The sequence below is a fragment of the Notamacropus eugenii genome, chromosome 1 (genome assembly GCF_028372415.1).
Source record: "Notamacropus eugenii isolate mMacEug1 chromosome 1, mMacEug1.pri_v2, whole genome shotgun sequence".
Lineage (NCBI taxonomy): Eukaryota > Metazoa > Chordata > Mammalia > Diprotodontia > Macropodidae > Notamacropus > Notamacropus eugenii.
Genome location: NC_092872.1, coordinates 574501242 through 574519963, shown reverse-complemented (window position 1 = coordinate 574519963; position 18722 = coordinate 574501242). Strand labels below are relative to the sequence as shown.

The window sequence follows — 18722 nt, the reverse complement described above, 5'->3', positions numbered from 1 at the left end:
CAGAATATGCTTAGATATTTATTCTGTACAATCTCAGTTTGATAAGATGTACTTATTTTGTTCCTAACTTAAAAGAAAATATATTTTTTAATTTCTTTGTAAGAATTCTGAGCCTGCAGTTCATCGCTGGCCTGACTTTAAGGTCCAGGAATTCTAAAAATCTTCCATACATAACTTTAGCATTCTGAGAGGTATTGAGTAAATTACACTCACTGAGCACAACTGTGAGCAGAGCAACAAATCATGTCCTGTTGAGATTACTTAAAAGTTTATTACAACTAGTGACAAATCTGTAACCATGAGATCTAATCATCCAGGCCATTTTCATGAAGGAAAAAAAATCCTAATGGTCATCTTATTTCCACTGTATTGTCACTAACCCACATATTTTAGTTAATAAGATTCTCTATCTCCCAGACTCACTGAAGATCTTTGTTTCTTGGTCCAATGTAAAACATTATGCAAAACGAATTTTCCTCAGGTCTTCTATGGCTCTTAGAAATACACTGTTTAAACTGTACACAGAAGAGTTTATACAAGACCACAGGAAGAAAAAAACTGATATGGTGCCAGAAAGCAAACTTCTGGGAAAAAACCCCAACAAGAATGAAAAATGGAGGTTTACCTCAAGTAGTTTCTCATGATCTAGTTACATTAGGATTCTTACATTATACCATTTAAAAGGGGAAATAACAATTTTTTATGTTTTTATCTTGTTCAACTATTAGCCAAGTTGGTCATACATACAAACAACTGATTCAAAGATGATCTTAACTTAAACTTTAGGGTAACAAGCAATTAAAAGAAACACTAGTTTTAAAATAATTGTTTACCTGAATGTGACGTGTTAAGTGATGTATTCAAACATGTTCCGGATGAAGATGGGTCTGAATTAAGAGCAAGCATCTGAGAAACTAAAAAATAAGATAAAGATTTTTTAAATGCAACAAATTCTATTTGAACATACCATATTGTCTACTAACTTTTATAAACACCAAATTATCTACCATTAACTAATTCTAATGAACTACTGTACGTATTGTATTGTATTTATGTATTGGCTATTTTTCGGTAAGTCATTTATACTCCTACCCACATCAATTTATTCCTTGCATTTCAAATTCTAAATTTACCACAAAACAAGCACAAAATACTAACATCCTAGTCAAATCTATTCCAGACAACTCAGCACTAAATATTTCTGTGACCATAAAAAATTATTTATACTTCAATAAAGCGTAAAATCATAGAATCTTAAAAGTTGGAAGGGACCTTAAAAAGTTATCCTTCCCATCTGCAGGCAGAATCTCAAACAAATAAATTAAACCCATTCAAAACAATACGTTAATTTGATTTGCCTTATTACATCCATGGGCTGGCACTAATAGTAGTTCTCTCTTAAAATACTAAAGGAGTCAGGAACCAAAAAGGACATTACTGCACTAACCAAAATGCAATGATGTATGTCTTCAAAGACAAAGAGAAGGTAAAATGAGGACATATCAAATATTCCAAAGATAATTCTACTCCCTAAGAGACAATATGAAAAACAAGAAGGTACAAGACAGGAAAACTTAGGAGTCGAGTTTCAAATATTCTAATTTGCAATATCCCATACCAGTCATAGAATGAGACATTATATCATAGGATCACCTAGAGAGTGTTGGAAGCAACCTTGGGGTCATTTCATTCAACTCCCTCAATTTACAAGTGAAGAAACCAAAGCCCAGAGATGTTAAGTCAATTTCTCAAAGTCAGAGATAGCCAAATAGCAAGGCTGGAATTTGAACCCAAGTCCTCTGTTTTCCTAATCTACTTCTTTTCATAAATCCATACTAGAGGTACCTAGTGTTGTAGACAAATACATAGACATGAGTTTTTGTTAGTATCTTGAACCCTGATTGCTACTTGAAGGCTTTCTCTCACCTATAACATATACTTATCAGAGTTTCTTAGGTTTCAGGGGATCTTCCTACAAAAAGGAAGGACTTTGTATATTCAAAGAAAACCCTAACTTACAAAACCACATGGGCAACTATGGTACAAAAGGATTCACCGCTTATTTCCAGAAAAAGAACTTTCTTTATACATCATCTCTAAATTATTAACTACCTGGGGACATGGAACAGATTTAGGAAAATAAGAAACTACTATCAACTGAATATAATCAGGATTAAAATATCTACAACTGTATATAATTCAAAGTGAAAATATGGTTCCATTTTTGAGTCAGGTGCAAGATCTATTGCACTAAGTGAGGTATATCTGCAGAAGGGAAATAATGATTTCTTAACTGTCAAATCCAATAGCCTTTTCTCAATCCTCAGCCTTCACAGCCCCCTGCTGCCTCTGACAATACTGACCTCCTTTGATACTTTCTTCTCTAGGTTTTTGGGACCCCAATCTCTAGGTTCACTCCTCAATCTCCTTTGCTGGATCCTCTTCCAGGTCACTCCTATCTGTAGGTGCCCCAGAGGGTTCTGTTCTGGAACCTCTTCTCTTCTTCCTCCACACTACTTCACTTGCTTTCATTTGCTCCCATGGATGTAATTATCATCTCTATGCTGATAATTCTCAAATCAGTTACCTATTCTCTCTGTAGACTTGAAACTGCACACCTCCAAATACCTTTCAGACATCTCAAAATGGATATCCAGCAGACATCTCAAACTCATTGTGTCCAAAACTGAACTCATTATGTTTTCCCCTAAATCCTTCCCACCACCACTATCTTCCTATTAATTGTTAAGAGCAACACAATACTCCTAGTTCCTCAGGGTCAACTCTTCCCTATATTTCATCCCCTATATCTAATCTGTTGCCAAGGCCTATGCTTTAGGAAAACACTTTGGTGGCTGAATGACCGACCAGGTGTTGCACATCACTGGTGCGGGAGATATTTGACATAGGCAGACCGACCAGATAATATTGCAATTGTGCAAGTGTGAAGTGTGTGGGCCTGCACTAGGATCATGGCATTAACAAAAAGAGGAGAATGTATTTGAGACATGTTGTAAAGATGAAATTGATAGGCCTTGGCAACAGATTGGAGAAGGGGGAAAAGATAATATTTGTATTTTAACCTGGAAGCAGCTTAGCATAATGATTATAAGGCTAGCTCTTTATCCATTATGCTAAGCTGCTTCCAGGTTAAAATTAATGAGCTTTATAAAACAAAGGTCCCTTGTCAGTTACTACTGTGCTATCAGAATTAGGAAGCCAGGTTTTAAAATAAACGAAACTCACACAGATCAACTGGACTGCAAACAAATCACTATCAAAGGATTGTGGTAAACACTGATTAAGAGCTTACTATGTGTCAGGCACTATGTTAACTTATCTCATTTGATCTTAATAACAACTCTGGCAGGCAAATGCTATTAAATGGCAAGTGCCATTTTACAGCTGAGGAAAATGAGGCAAATAGAAGTTAAATGATTTTCCCAGGGTTATAAAGCTATCTGAGGTCACATTTGAACTCAGGTCTTTCTGACTCTAGACCCAGTGCTCTATATATTGCAACACTGAATTGCCTCTAGGTAAATTACTTTTCTTATGAATTATTCTAGATGAATATATGAACTCATACAACCTACTTCACAGGTCTGTTGCAAGGAAATAACCTATCCAAATATGTTAGTATTGTTATTCAGCATCTTTCCTCATATTTAATAATTTCATAATATATATACTTCTATCAGTCCCATTAGTTCTCTAACACGGAGAGCAAAGTCTTTAAAAAAAAAAGGGCTGTATTGTTAATTATTTTTTCCAATCTAAATTAAAACAAATTCTACCTCATGAAAATGAAACATTGTTTCTAGCATTCAAATAATTCTCAAGTTTTCACTACATGATATTCCAGAGAATATGTATAATAACACAAGACTGGCTCTATCCACACCACATGCTACTGTGCCAGGCACTTAGGGAAAGCCTGCTGATCAACTGGTTGATCTATGAACATACTCTTACTTCCAACACGTTTATAATCTGAGTAAGACTTTAAAACACTAACTAAAGTAACTGAAATTACTTTTCACCATGTTATTACACTTCGAAACATTTCTGGAGATTTTCTGTCTTAAAAGCTATAACTGTAGCCATGACAGGTAGTAAACAGAGGGCTACAGGACTGCCAGCCATGATGACTACCTGAAAAATACAAGCAGACAGCTTATTCCAGAAGCTAAAAATTACACTAAGACAAGTAATGATCAAGAAATACAGAAGAAAAACTAGTGACTTCATCTACCACAGAGTTGCACAAAAATTCAGCCAGAAGCCCAAAGGCATAGGAGAGGGGGCTGTCAGAAAAGGCAGCACATTCTCAGGAATGTCAGCATCCCAGCCTAACCAGAGAGCAGTCAGAGGCAAATGTAGCTAGCCATCAGATCTCAGTCTATATCTGGAGGCAGTAGGACTCAAGGGCTCCCATGAAAAAGCTCCAAGGTGGTCAGAAACCCGCAAAGGGAATCTTGAAAACTATAAGGTGCAGCAATAACCAGCGTGAGCACAGCAGCACACATACCAGAAGCCCCTAACACTATTCTGAAATGCCATTGGGTGTCCTGAAGACCCAGAACACTGACTCTTAAAAATCCAGGAAGATCTGTCTGTCCCTGGGAGGTGGAGGTCAGTGCAGAAATCCAGGGAAAGACTAAGTGAGCCAATCACAGCTACCCAAAAGCACAGGTAGATGTGCAACCTGACCCTGGCACAAAGCCTCAGTTTAGGAATCAAGGCTGGAGAGATAAGTAAATCAAAGAAAATTTCTACCACTATAAAAATTGTTGTAGATGCCCCCAAATCCTACCTCACAGAAAGAAATTTTGTAACAAGTGCAAGAAGAAACTTTTTCTTTTTTTTAAAAAAAGGGGATTTTCCACAAGGAAGAAATGAAACAAAAATGTAAATAATAAAGGAAAAAGCTCTGGAAGAAAGAAGTGATTGGAAGAATAGTTTAAAAAAGAAAAGTGCTAACTTACTTAATGAACTCCTTACAAATTACAAGAGACCAATTAGGAATCAATGACTTCATAAAACAGCAAAAAATACTAGAAGAAAATTAAAACATTGAAAAAATAGAGAAAAACAAAAGGTATCACCTATGAAAAATAACTACCCTCAAAAATAGGTCAAGGAAAGGTAATTTAAAAATCTAACTCCTTAAAAACTGATAAAAAACCTGAATATATTTCAATAAATTGTAAAATAAAAACTGCTCAGATCTATTAGAAACAAGGGCAAGTATAAAAATAGAAAAATCCACTGAGCACCTCCTATACCCTAAAACCCACAAGAGAAAAATCCTAGGAATATCTTAGCCAAAACCCAGAACTTCCATGTCCAGGACAAAATTCTGTAAGCATCCAAAAAGGAGTTCAAGTACCGGTGAATCATAATCATGATGATACTAGATCTAGAAGCTTCCTCTAATGAGAGGACAGCCTGGAATATGACATTCCAAAATGAGTCTTAACCAAAATAACTTTACCTAACCTACAAAGCTGAATATAATCCCATAGGAAAGAAAAAGAATCTTTAATGGAACAGAGAACTTTCAAGCATCTCTAATGCAAAGACCAGAGCTGAACAGGAACTTTCCTAGATTAACCTAGGAAGACATATTTATTTAAGGAGATGGAAGAAACGGTATAATGATGCAGTGCTAACAACATAACAGGAAGAGGAGAAACAAGTGTCCTTTCAGAACCTTAATATTTTTAGAGTATTGAAGGAGTTAAAATAATAATTAAAAAAACCCCCAGAGGACCTGCAGTGGCTTGGTTCTCTTCTCAAGAGTTTTAAGAGGGTAAAGAGAAGGAAACGTAAAAGAAATGAATTAGTATACAAAGGAGAAAGAAAATGGCAGAACAAGTTATTTCTCATAATTTGATAATTCTCATAATAAGAAGATACAAGAATGGAGGAAGGTACTAGGGAAACAGTATAGGTATAAAGACAAGACTACTTACATGTAGGGGAAAGATTTTCCCTTTTATCTTTCATTTCCTGTAATCTCTTTTCCATTGCATTACATTGATCCTTAATTTTAGCTGTGGGGCTATATATCAATGAACCATCAGCTTCAAACAATAAAACTGGTATATCATCATCATCTGGGAAGAAAAATCAAAATGATGAAATTTCAATTTTAGATACCTTCACACTTAAAAGAATATGATATCATCCAAGGATATATAACTGATACAGGCAGATATTTCTTAAAAAGTAGATTCTCTCATCTATTCACTCCAATTCATTCAGGGAAATTTTTTATTCTCTTTAATTTACTACATTTGCTATTTCCCCATAATTTCTCCTCTGTAGTCCCTTACCCCTATCCACAACTTCTGAATCTACTGCTATCTACACATATCTCCCACTGAGTTAATGAATTCCTTAAATTTCTAATTTTATTGTCACTTTCTGTAAAATCACAAATTTATGTTAAAAATCAATAACTTCCTAGTTTTGAGTGTCTAACACATCACCTCTTCTATTTTACCAGATTTTACATCAGACTCAAAAGTTATTTTTAAAGATGTAACAACCACCATTGAGGACATTAGCCACAACCAAATTCATAATCATCAGATTGGATATTAACAGTTGATACAAAAGCAATCTAATAATCTGCTGGCAACTGTTTCCCAGAAATACAGCATTATATAATAATTAGATTTTTCAACATTTAGTTGCCATTGTTTCTCACACAATGATACCTGAACAAAATCTGAAATTAAATACCAGCAAGCAAAACAATGGGAAATGAAAAGACAAGGCAACTGGCGAGGTGGGAAGAGGAAAAAGAAAAGTGAGTCAGCCAAATAATTTTTTTTAAAAAATCTTTAGATTTGAAATCAATAAACCTAGCTAGCTAGCATCTAGCCCAAGTTCTTTCAATTAGCTTCAGTCACTTAACAGCTGTAGCCATTAATTCATCTATCAAATGGAATTTCCATTTCTGAAGTTCTCTGACTATGCTATATGCTAATTATAAATCTGTAATAGGTCTGAGTAATATGATGAAGTGGAAAAGAAACTAGATTTGGAGTCAGAGGGCATCAGATATGACTCCTCTACCATTTTTGACCTATGTGAATTCAGTTTACTTCTCCGGGCCTTTGCTATAAAATGAAGGAGTTGGTCTAGAGCACCTCTCTGGTTCTTTCCAGAGCTAAACCTAATAGTCCAAAACTTTATAAGCTCTAGACTTTAGAGTACTTTTATAGTCTTTAAGCTCCAAACCTTATAGTCCTAAGTGTGAATGAATTTTGAAGTTGGTGGAAAAACATCAACATTTTTGATGTTTTAAGGATTGTTTCCTCATCTATAAAAGGCACAATGTATAAGAAAAATCATATTGAATTTATAATACAGTATTATATTTTGGACACCATTTATTAACATGTTGAGAACAGCAAAGCATCATTAACACTTCCAGTTATTAACATTTTGAGTGACCGGTTAAAATTTTATCAGAAAATCCTCTTTATTTTCTTTTGTTATAAGTATATTATTTCCTATTATTTTCCAAAACAAATTTCCAAAACTTTGCAACTGAACCATGAGTAAGCAGTTTTTGAACCTGGACAATTATCTTTTCTTTTTCTCTCCATCTTCTCAAGAAGAATAAATGAGATAATAACAATAATTCTTAACATTTATATGGTGCTTTAAGTTTTGCAAAGTGCTTCATATATTACATTTGCTCCTTACAACAATCCAGTGAGGCAAATGTTACTATTATCCACATTTTACAGATGAGGAAAGTGAGGCTGAAAGAAGTGAAGTGATTTGTCCAGGGTCACAGAGCTAGTGGGTGTATGAGGCAGGATTTGAACTCATATCTTCCTGATTCCAAGTTCAGGACTCTATCCACCATGCCATGTAGCCATCTCTAATACATATTTTATCAAACACATTGCTGAATTCTAGGTAAACTAGATCTATAAGTATTCTCTTGATGTACTAGTTGATCAACCATGAAAAATGGAAATAAAGTTAGTCTGGCATGACCAGCTCCCAATGAAGGCATTTTGTCTTTTTAATAATCACCATTTCCCTTTCTACATGTTCTTTAAGCATTTCTTTAATGATCTATTCTAGAATATTCCCAGGAAAGGAATTCAAGCTCTCTGGCTTATGGGTGGCAGCCTCTGTTCCTTTTCTCATAGTGTGATCCATCTTCAATTCTACGTGAATCTCTCAAACATCACTAAAAATGGCTCAACAACCAGACATACCAGTTCTTTTGGTACCCAAGTATAGAATTCAATTGGGAGACACTCCACTGACTGTGGGTTTGAATCAACTTCAAATACAAAAGACAGCATATTATGTAACTTAATTTACCTATGGCTGTTTTTTGAATATGCAGCTCATTAGCCATTTTCTCAATTTTCTTTTGAAGTCTTCTATCATTTTCTGGTGTTCGGGGAACAAAGTCTTTTGGCTGCATACACTTTCGCTGTAAAAAGTAGGATAATATTAACTACCATTATTATATAATACCTGGTTAATATGGAAAATAACCCTTTCACATATCTTTATATTATCTTTCTAAAGCAAGCATGTTATTTGCTGTTGTAATTTTGAAATACAAGATAACTGTAGATACTCCCTTGTATTAAAAACAAATTATTGATATGGTCCATGTTGTGTTACATTTGACTCTATGATGGTTATACGTATATAACTGAATTAAGCAGATAATTTTTTTCAAGAATGAATATAAGATGTAAGGATTTGCATTAGCTTTTCATAGGAAGTATATCACAAATTATAAAAATCAGAAGAATGGAAACATTTGCATATTATCTTTCACCACTACTCCTAAAATTACCTTTTTGTAGATGGAAGATGATATGATTTTTTCCAACCACATTTTTAAATATTGCTGCTACCTGTTTTCAATTAGTGCTATTTTCATATTTCCCATTAGATTCTATCTTATTGTAGAACAGGAATTAAATTTTATCTTTTCTGTGAAACTCCCCACAGAATCCAGTATGATATTTTACACTATGAGTATTCAAATAAGGTCATCCTCTATCTCTGTTTCCTATTCAGAGTCATCTTTTAACCTACAGAAACATTGGTGGAAGAGAGTGTTTTGTGACATAAGGAAAGACACACAAGGCAAAAGCTAAGCCTTGGTAAAGAGAAGATATTGCCAATTCACAGCAACATCTAAGTGTAAAAGATTCTTCATTACCACAATTAGCTGAAGATAGATATGAAAGTGGAGTACTGAGATGACTTCTAACCTTAAACCAAAAATCTCTGGCTTAAAGTGAAATAAACATATATAGTGACTTTCTTCTAAACGAGAATTCTCTAAGTACCACTACCATACCTTTTATTGGCAAAAAGTTCTTGCTCCCTATTTCTTTTAATAGAGTTCAGAGATTAGAATGGAGACTTCTTGAAAACTCCCTTTCCACTCTAGATCAGGATATCCAATTTAAAAGCAATGTTACCAAAAGAGAAAACAAATAACCAAAAACACCCAAGAGAAGTAAAGATGTCTGTGGAATATATGCCATAATACCTGCTCATACTAGCTTTTCCTTAATCATTTTATCTGCAACACTACAACACACTCTAGCTTGGCTCAAATCAACATGACATCAAAAACAGAATATACACAACAGCTTCAAGTGAATTTAAATCATGTCTAAATATGTTTTCTGTGAATATAGAATGTAAAATAAGTATATTTACAATTGCAAGAAGTATGCACATTCAACTTGCATACTATTATATACTCACTTTTTTTTTAATTAGACATGGTAATCCTTCATTAGTGTTGATTGCAGGAAATAAAGACTCGTCAACACGCACACCAGCTAACCTGCATCTGCATAATAAATTTTATAACTCATTATTATTACCCTTCAATGAAAATGAATTCTTATTACAGTCAAAGTGTTCAAACTGCAACTGAAGTAATTAAAGCAATATAAAGAAGGCAGCATGCATAGAGAACAAGACCCAAAATAGGAAAATAGCTGACAGTATTAGTTACTAACAATAACATTCAAGCTTTCAAGTGAAAATTAGAATTTTGGAAACCTTGTATTTATCACTGTGAGTCTGATAGCTTTCCAATACTTAAAGATTTTTATGAGACAGAGGTAATATAGATATTGTATAGTGAAATATCTCAATATTTGGGAGATCTCCATTACTCAATGAAACAATATTTTCCAAATGATCAATGCATGGTATTACAAAATCATGCATCGATAAAGGATTCACTCAAAGCGTTATACCAATCAAAAACTATCAAGGCAAAGTACAAGATAGATCAATAGTGAATTGTGAATCAAAACTTCACTGATATGATTTCAGACACTACAGGGCAACTAAGATTTAAAAAACCATATACCATCAAAGAAGAAAATCAGTTATTTGAAAAGACTACTTAAACACTCCTCCCTTTTTCAACTACAAATGTATGAGGCCAAATTTTCTTCATACACTTCAACCAAAACAATATGTTGCAATAGATGCAATACAGAAACAGATGAGAATGCAACTGTCTTCTGTTATTTGTTGTTCAGTCATTCAGTCAAATTCAACTCTTCATGAACCCATTTGGGATTTTCTTGGCAAAGATACTGGAAAGGTGTACCATTTCCTTCTCCAGTTCATTTTACAGATGAGGAAACTGAGGCAAACAGGGTTAAATGACTTTCCCAGGATCACATAGCTAGTATCTGAGGTCAGATATGAACTCAGGTCTTCCTGACTCCATGCACAGCATCCATGCACCACCTAAGCTTCTCCATTAATGAGATTTCAAAAAATATAAAACAATGTCATTTTTCTCACTAAAATTTTTTTGTTTTGGAAAATACAGTTATTTTTCAAAATTTAAATTAACATGAATAGGTTTATCACTGTTATTTCAAAATGAATTAACAAACATTTAAAAATTTTTGTCAGTTTTAATATCAAGTGTGGTAAATAGCAATAGACATAATCCACATAAACAAAAGCTTTTTTTTCAGTCTTGAATAATTTCTAACAAGTTAAAAGGAATCCTGAGACAAAAAAGTTTGAGAACTAGCGTTCTAGGCAATTCTTTAAGACGAAAAAATGCAAAGAGAGTACTGGCCTGAATTGGTAGAGATTGTTCTTATCTAGGAACTCCCTAAACCAATGAAAGCATAGGTCTAGTCACTATCACTATATATGTCATTTAAAACATTTCTTTGAAACATAGTTGCTATTAGTTATAATTTGATAGTCATGCAATCATCTAAAGTAATACATTACATATATATGCATCTGTATACATCACTTAATTTCTACAGTTCCAGTTTCCTCATCTGAAAAAAGTGATAATACCTATAGTACCTATTTCATGGGGTTGGACATAGGATCATAGATCTAGAGCTGGAAGAGATCCTCTAGTCTAGGGCCACATGTGGCCTTCTAGGGCCTTGGATGCAGCCTTTTCACTGCGTCCAAGTTTTACAAAACAAATCTTTTCGTTATTGGTCTGGGAAGTTTGGATTCAGTCAAAGGCCTGCACTTGAGAATCTAGTGGATCACATGTGGCCGCAAGGCCACAGGTTCCCCACTCCTCCTCCAAAATCCTCATCTTAAAAATGAGGAAATTGAGGCCCAAGGAGATTAAATGACTTGTCATTCAAAGTATTCAAGGCATGATCTGGATCCAAAATTAGTGCATTTTCCACTGTACTACAGAGTAAATGAAATATGTCAAAAGCACTTTGCAGTTCTTAAAATGCTATACATAAATGCCAGGTTTCTATAACCTGACAGTACCGTGTTCTGTGAGTTTCTTTTATTTTACCTTATTTCTTTTATCACAATCACCTTTTTGGAAAAAACCATTTTCTGCTTTGGGTAAATTAGAGGGAGCATTCATGCTAGGCACAGATTGGTAGCAGCAATAGAGATGGCCAAAAAACCCAAGAACTTCAAGATGCAAGTGTGTAGTACATTAGGGTCTCAATGATTGGATAAAGTTTACCTAATTCTTCAATGTCTTCATTTCAAAAGGGATTGGTTAGATTTTGTGTCTAGAATGTAAGATCATATTCTCAGCTAATGAGAATAATGGTCAGTGGGGGGGGAGGGACTTGCGTTAGAGTCTATATAAATCACTGCCCTTTCTTTGTCTTCAGCTCTCCTACTCCAGGTGAACTGCTGTAGGATTGTCCAGATTCTCGAGAATCGAATACATCTCTTTTCTGTCATCACTTTGAGAGGCCTCTGAGTAATTGATTTATGTAGGGACCTGAGCCATCCCACACACAAGCTTAGTATAAAGTCAAAGAAAATAAAACCACACACAGGGATGGGCTGAAGTATGGCTTTGAAAGCTAATTCTCTTCCTATCTGATATCCTTCCTTTACACTATCACACAAAGCACTGCCAGGCTGACCTACCTTTAGCAATTCTACATTATTCAATAACTAATTGCTCAAAAATCTTTCCAAATGCCTACAGGATTCAAGGTCCTCCACAACCTGACCTCTAGCTATATATACCTCTTCAATTTTCTATTTCTCCATGTACAACTCTTCCGAACCAACTGAACCACTCTGGCTGCTCAAAAACAACATGAATATGCCTTTGCTCACACCATTTCCCCTACATAAACTGCTCTCTGTCCAAATCTCACCCATCTTTAAATGCACAGAATAGGTATTCAATAAATACTTAGGGATGGTTGATAACTAAAAGCTATACTGGAGCCACTCCATAATAATGCTGTAACAAGGATTTACATGAAGAATCCTTTCATTATCAACATTTCTTCTCCACAGAGAACAGATTTATTATTTTATTTTGAAAAATTAAGTGTTTCATTGAGAACACACTATTGAACATCAACATAATCAAACAGTTTAGCAATTTTTACATTATGAATGATTTAAAGGCATAAAGTGTAACTTTTCAGTCTCTCAATCTAAGTCCACATCAAGATTCTTCATTTATTTATGTTGTCATTAACTTTTCCTCTTACACAGTCTTTTATTTTATAAAAGTTTTTTCCAGATTTCTTCATACTCCTCATATTTTATAGTCAAAATGCAATTACAGCACTCCAATGCATTATCTATCACAATTTAACTGTGCCTCCATTACATTTAAATTGCCTCCAGTTTTTTGCAGTGGCATGTTTCCATGAAAATCACTGATTAGGTAGCTTTTTTTGTTCTTGTTAACACCTTCAAGGCATCTATCCAACAAATGATTCATTAGATCAAACATTATTTCTAACTTTCACTGTGTAACTGCTCTCTAAAAAGATTTTACAATTTTGAAAACCCACCAGTAATGAATAAATATACCTGTTCCTGCACAATTCCCCCAGTGTTGGGTTTCACTGCTTATAAATTATATCCCAAATTACTTAGCCCAAACCAACATTACATGTTTGTCACAGTAGGATGTGACACCATAGCACAGAGGAGGACAGCTGGAGGAGGTATTTGGGAAATATAGAGGAAAAGGATCACATCATGGTATATTTCTTTCACAGGACATTGTTGACAGGGTATCTAGACAGAAAACTAGCTACTTCTTTTGCAATGTAATTCAATGAAATACTTTCTACTACATCCAAGGCACTGGGTTAAGAATTTTGGGAATATGGAGATGCACAAGACAGTTCCTATCCTTAAGGAGCTTAGGGTCTGGTAACCAATGAACCAACAATCATTTACTAAGTATTTACTATGTGTCAGGCCTTGGAGCTACAAATAATGAAACAATTCCTACACGCAAAGAGCTTACATTCTAAGGGGGAGGCAGTTAACATGTAAAAGTATATGAAGTAACTGATATATTGCTTGCCTTCTCAATGGGTGATGAAGGGGCAGGAGAGAAGAAGAAAATTTGGAAATCAAAAAAAAATTTAATTAATGTTAAAAATAAATAAGTGAAATAAAGTATATACAGAATAAATATAAAAGAATGAAGCCTAGGTAGTTAAATACAAGTTGATTTGGGAAGGACAGTACTAGTAGTTGTGGGGTTCAGGAAACTGTTTATGTTGCTTGTTGTCCTTCATCTTCGAAGAGGACCAAAATGACATCGCCATGATAAAGTAAAGTTTCAGTGTGTCCGACTGTGGCTGATCAGACCAATACAAGCTCAGAATGCTCTACCATGGGTTGGGCAGAGATAGTCCATGTGAATATTTGGGGTGGATATCCCAAATTTGCACCTCCTGCATTTACTTTGTGCTGTCTCATTTCTGCTTTGTTCATACCCTTTCTGATGTGGGCACACCATGCTGAACAGTCTGGTGCCAGTGTCTCCCATGTCACACAGTCAAATCCAAGGTCCTTGAGAGAGACCTTGACAGTGTCCTTGTATTGCTTCTTCTGGCCACCATGTGATCACCTGCCCCAAGTGAGTTATCCATAAAATAGTCTTTTTGGCAAGTGTACATTTGACATTCAAACAACGTGGCCAGCCCATCAGTTACACTCTCTGAAGCAGTTTGAACATTTGGCAGTTCAGCTTGAGCAAGGACTTCAGTGTCTGGTACCTTATCCTGCCAGAAAGGAGGGCTTCCATGGGGAACAGTCAGTGCAAAGGCACAGAACTGAGAGCTAAGAAGGCATGTGTTAGGAAGCAAAAAGAAGGGCAGTTCAGGTGAAATGCAGAGTATGGAAGGGGGGTGGGAGACATAAGTTGGAGCCAAGTTGATGGTAAAGGAAGAGTGCAGAAGTGGCAGTGGGAAACAAGGTATATTCTAACTCTCCTTCCAGAAGAAACTGGTGACTAAGTGTGAAAGAAGGGACAGGCAGTACTGAGAGCAGCTAGGAGGTGAAGTGATAGAGTGTCAGCCCTGAAATCAGAAAGACCTGAGTTCAAATCCAACCTCCACCTCTTACTAGCTGTATAACCCTGGGCAAGTCACTTAACCTCGATTACCTGTTCCTCATCTGTAAAATGAGTTGGAGAAGTAAGTGGTAAACTGGTCTACTATCTTTGCCAAGAAAACCTCAAATGGAGTCACAAAGAGTCAGATGCTGTAAAACAACTGAACAATAAGTACCAGAAAGTATGGCCAGTATTACCGGGTTAGCTAGTGTTGTCATGTCATGGATGGGAGGAGTGTGAGACAAAGGGGGTTAGAATGAAGGGAAGTTTGTTCACTATAGACTGGGGATTGTAGAGGCACAGAGGAAGTGGTAGCAGGATGGGGTTAAGGAATATAAGGAAGAAAGAAATGCAAGTGGGGGTTGGATAGCTCTTGTACTACAGATCTAACTGATAACAGCAGTTTCCTAATACAATAATGGGCTATTTTTTGCACGTGAAAATAACTTCAGTAACTTACCACCTGTCATTAATGTGCTTAGAGTTGTTTTTCCAGTACTTGGAATAGATTTACTTTGATTGAATCATATTATCTTTCCTACTTTTCCTTATAAACAATACATACTTGCATGCTGGCTGGCTAGGGGTATTACAAATACAATAAAACTGATTTATAATTGTTATTACACGGCAGCTTTAATTGTACTGCACAAATCCTGACAATGCTTAAATCTTTAAAGGACAACAAAGTATTTTACTTTCTGCTTTCAAGTAAACATTGGAATTTACGATGAAAAGAAAATCATAATACTAAATATGCTAATAGTTTATCACTCAAGAGTGTTGAAACCTTTTAAAGTTTTAATATTTTCTGTTATTGTCAACTGCAAAGTATAATAAAACAAACTTCCCTATTTCCCAGAATTTCATAAAAAATGGTTGATATTATGCCATTTTAAATACAGGGAAAATGAGACAGAGAGTGTAGAAAAGATTGGCCCCAAGTCAGAAAATCAGTAAAAGAACAAAACTTTTTTTTTTTTTAATGGTTAGACTAATTGATTTTCCCAACTTTAAATATTAATGCCTGCAATGCTCTGCCCCCTTACCTTCTCCAATTAGCTTCCCTCTGATATAATTTTCCTTTAAGTCTGTATATATCTTGGTTGCTACTTACACATCATCTACCCCATTAGAATTCAAGCTCTTTGAGAACAAGGACAGTATTTTGCCCCTTTTTGTATCCCTAGCATTTAGCAAAGTGCTTGACACAAAGTGAGTACTTATTAAATGCTTGTTGAGTGATTTAAAACCAGTCTAAACCTACACTGGGCTTGGCGGCACACTGGATAGAGTGCCAGCTCTGGAATCAGAAGACTCATCTTCTTGAGTTCAAATCTAACCTCAGACATTTGGCAACTCATTTAATCCTGTATGCCTCAGTTTCCTCATTTGTAAAATGAGGTGGAGAAAAAAAACAGCTAATCCTCTTTGCCAAGAAAACCCTGAACAGGGTAAAGAAGAGTCAGACACAACTGAAAAATGACTGAAGAAGGTCCAACACTATCATCCTACAGATAAGGAAAGTGAAGGCCAAAGATGTTAAGTGATTTATGTATAATCACAAAGGTGTTCTAAATCTGAATTGAACTGAGGTTCTCTGATTTCAAAGCTACTATTCTATTGTGTAATCACACAGTCTCCAGACTACATTTTTAGGACTACCATGGACTTCCTTTTAATGAAAATAATTTAAACATTTATGAACACCTTATTAAAAAATAATAATGTTATTTGGTGATTTAAAGACATTTCACTATTTTGCTACTAAAATGCAAGATGGTAAAACCTTGCCATCTAGTGGTCAAGAAGAGCTGCTTCAAAGAACATGGATGATTTTGACTTATTTCAGGACCAGCAAAATCCAAAGAAACAAATCATCATTTTTTACAATAAAACATGTTGAACCATGAGAACTTTCCCTGCTTAAGTCCCTCCTCATTCTCTAGGCCATCCCCTTCTCCCAGCCCAACTTTCCTTCCAAATTGCCATTGTCTAGTACCACCCTACTTCATTCTCAGATATCTATACTCCTTATCCAATCCCATTTGTTTCTCAGACCAGCCCTATCCCACTCAATTTCCAATTCAGAATTTCCTTCAAGCCCTACGTGAGATTGATGATATGAAATAAGCTCCAACCTACTCATCAGGTCTCCACTGTTGTTGGTTCTGGTTTTCGAAGGTGATCAGAAGGGTAATGTCCTGACATTCAAGTTAAGTGAATTCAAGTGAGGCAGCGTCCTGCTAAGTCATCAGCCTCATTCTCTTCTCCACAGCTATCAGTCCCCATCTACAGACATTCCTGTTAGGTTCCCTAACGTTTCTTCTCACTCAACATCTTTTGCTCACACTGCCCCCAACCCTTTATCTCATATTTTCATAGTGTTTTATGGTTTGCAAAGAGAATTATATATATTATTGGCCCTCACAACAACATTATATGGGAGGGATTATAACCATTACTTCCATTGTTCAAATAAAGAAATTAAGATTCAGAGGTATAGTGAATGGCCCAAAGCCACAGAGCTAGCATATAGCAAAACTGCACTTCAGGCTAGGCCTTATCACTCCAAATCCATTGCTCTTTCCAAGGAACATCTTTCAGTTTTTCATAGTAATAAATACAAAAATGGAGAGTGATAACCTGAAAGACCAACAGGAAAGGTCTGTCCCACTGGACCCAGAGCAGAGCCTAGCTCAGCCTTGGCCACACAGCACCAAGAGGAGCAGATCTGAGCAGGCTTCAGGGACAGAATCTCCAGCAGCAGCGCAGATCCCTCAACTCACAGGTGCCAAAGGTCAGTGAGAGGGTCTTTTCCACTGGCCTAGAAAGGAGCAGGGTGTCCCTATAACTTGGGCCTCCTCAGGTGGCAGCAGTGAAGGCAGCAGCAAACGGGGGCTCCCAAGGCAGGCAGTAGCCCCCATCCATTGTAGAAGGTCTCATCATAAAGCCCTTGAAGGATCTGAGCCCTGTGTGATAGCCCTGCCCCCACCTGAACAGCTCATCTTAATCTCACACTGAATAGTGGCCCTGCCCCCACCAAAGCCCCTGAGGCTTTGGAGCAGCTCATCTGAATCGGAGCCTCCAGTGCTGGCTCGGTGGAACTGGAGGCGAGGTAGTTGTGGAGAGGAAACTCAGAAGTCAAGTAACTGGCTGGGAAAATGCCCAAAAAAGGGGAAAAAAGATAAAACCATAGAAGGTTACTTTCTTGGGGAACAGGTATCTCCCCTCATCCTTTCAGATGAGGAGGAACAAGGCATACTATCAGAGGAAGGCAAGGCCCCTACCTCCAGGGCCTCTAAAGGGAATTTAACTGGGCTCAGGCAATAGAAGACCTTAAAAAACAAGTTAGCAGCTTACTAAAAGAGAACCAAAAAAATGCTGAGGAAAATAACAGCTTTAAAAAGAGGCTAACTCAATTGGTAAAAGAGGTCCAAAAAAGCAAATGAGGAGAAGGAAGCTTTAAAAAGCAGAATTAGCCAAATGGAGGAGAAGGTTCAAAAGCTCACTGAACAAAACAATTCATTGAAAGAGAAAATTGAGTTCAGGGAAATGAATGACTATGAGTTAAACCAAGCAGTTAAAAAACAAAACCAAAAGTTTGAAAAAATACAAGATAATGTGAAATATCTCAGTGGAAAACCAACTGACCTGGAAAATAGATCCATCCAGGAGAAACAACTTAAAAATTATGGGCCTACCTGAAAGCCATGATCAAAAAAAAGAGCCTAGACATTATTTTCCATGAAATTATCAAGGAAAACTGCCCTGATATTCTAGAACCAGAGGGCAAAATAAATATTGAAAGAATCCACCGTTCACCTCCTGAAAG

The 18722-nt window shown here is 36.0% G+C and overlaps 1 protein-coding gene across 4 annotated transcripts in view; it reads right to left on the bottom strand.

The window, feature by feature from the left end:
* Positions 1-18722, bottom strand: part of MCPH1 (microcephalin 1) — a 300799-nt gene that overhangs the window by 265534 nt on the left and 16543 nt on the right. For all 4 annotated transcript variants that reach the window (XM_072634374.1, XM_072634372.1, XM_072634375.1 and 1 more), the window contains 4 exons: positions 9781-9868; positions 8362-8476; positions 5979-6122; positions 834-914 (listed from right to left, as the gene is read on the bottom strand). In XM_072634374.1, coding sequence (XP_072490475.1) covers positions 834-914; positions 5979-6122; positions 8362-8476; positions 9781-9868 — 428 coding nt within the window. The remainder of the gene's footprint in view (positions 1-833; positions 915-5978; positions 6123-8361; positions 8477-9780; positions 9869-18722) is intronic.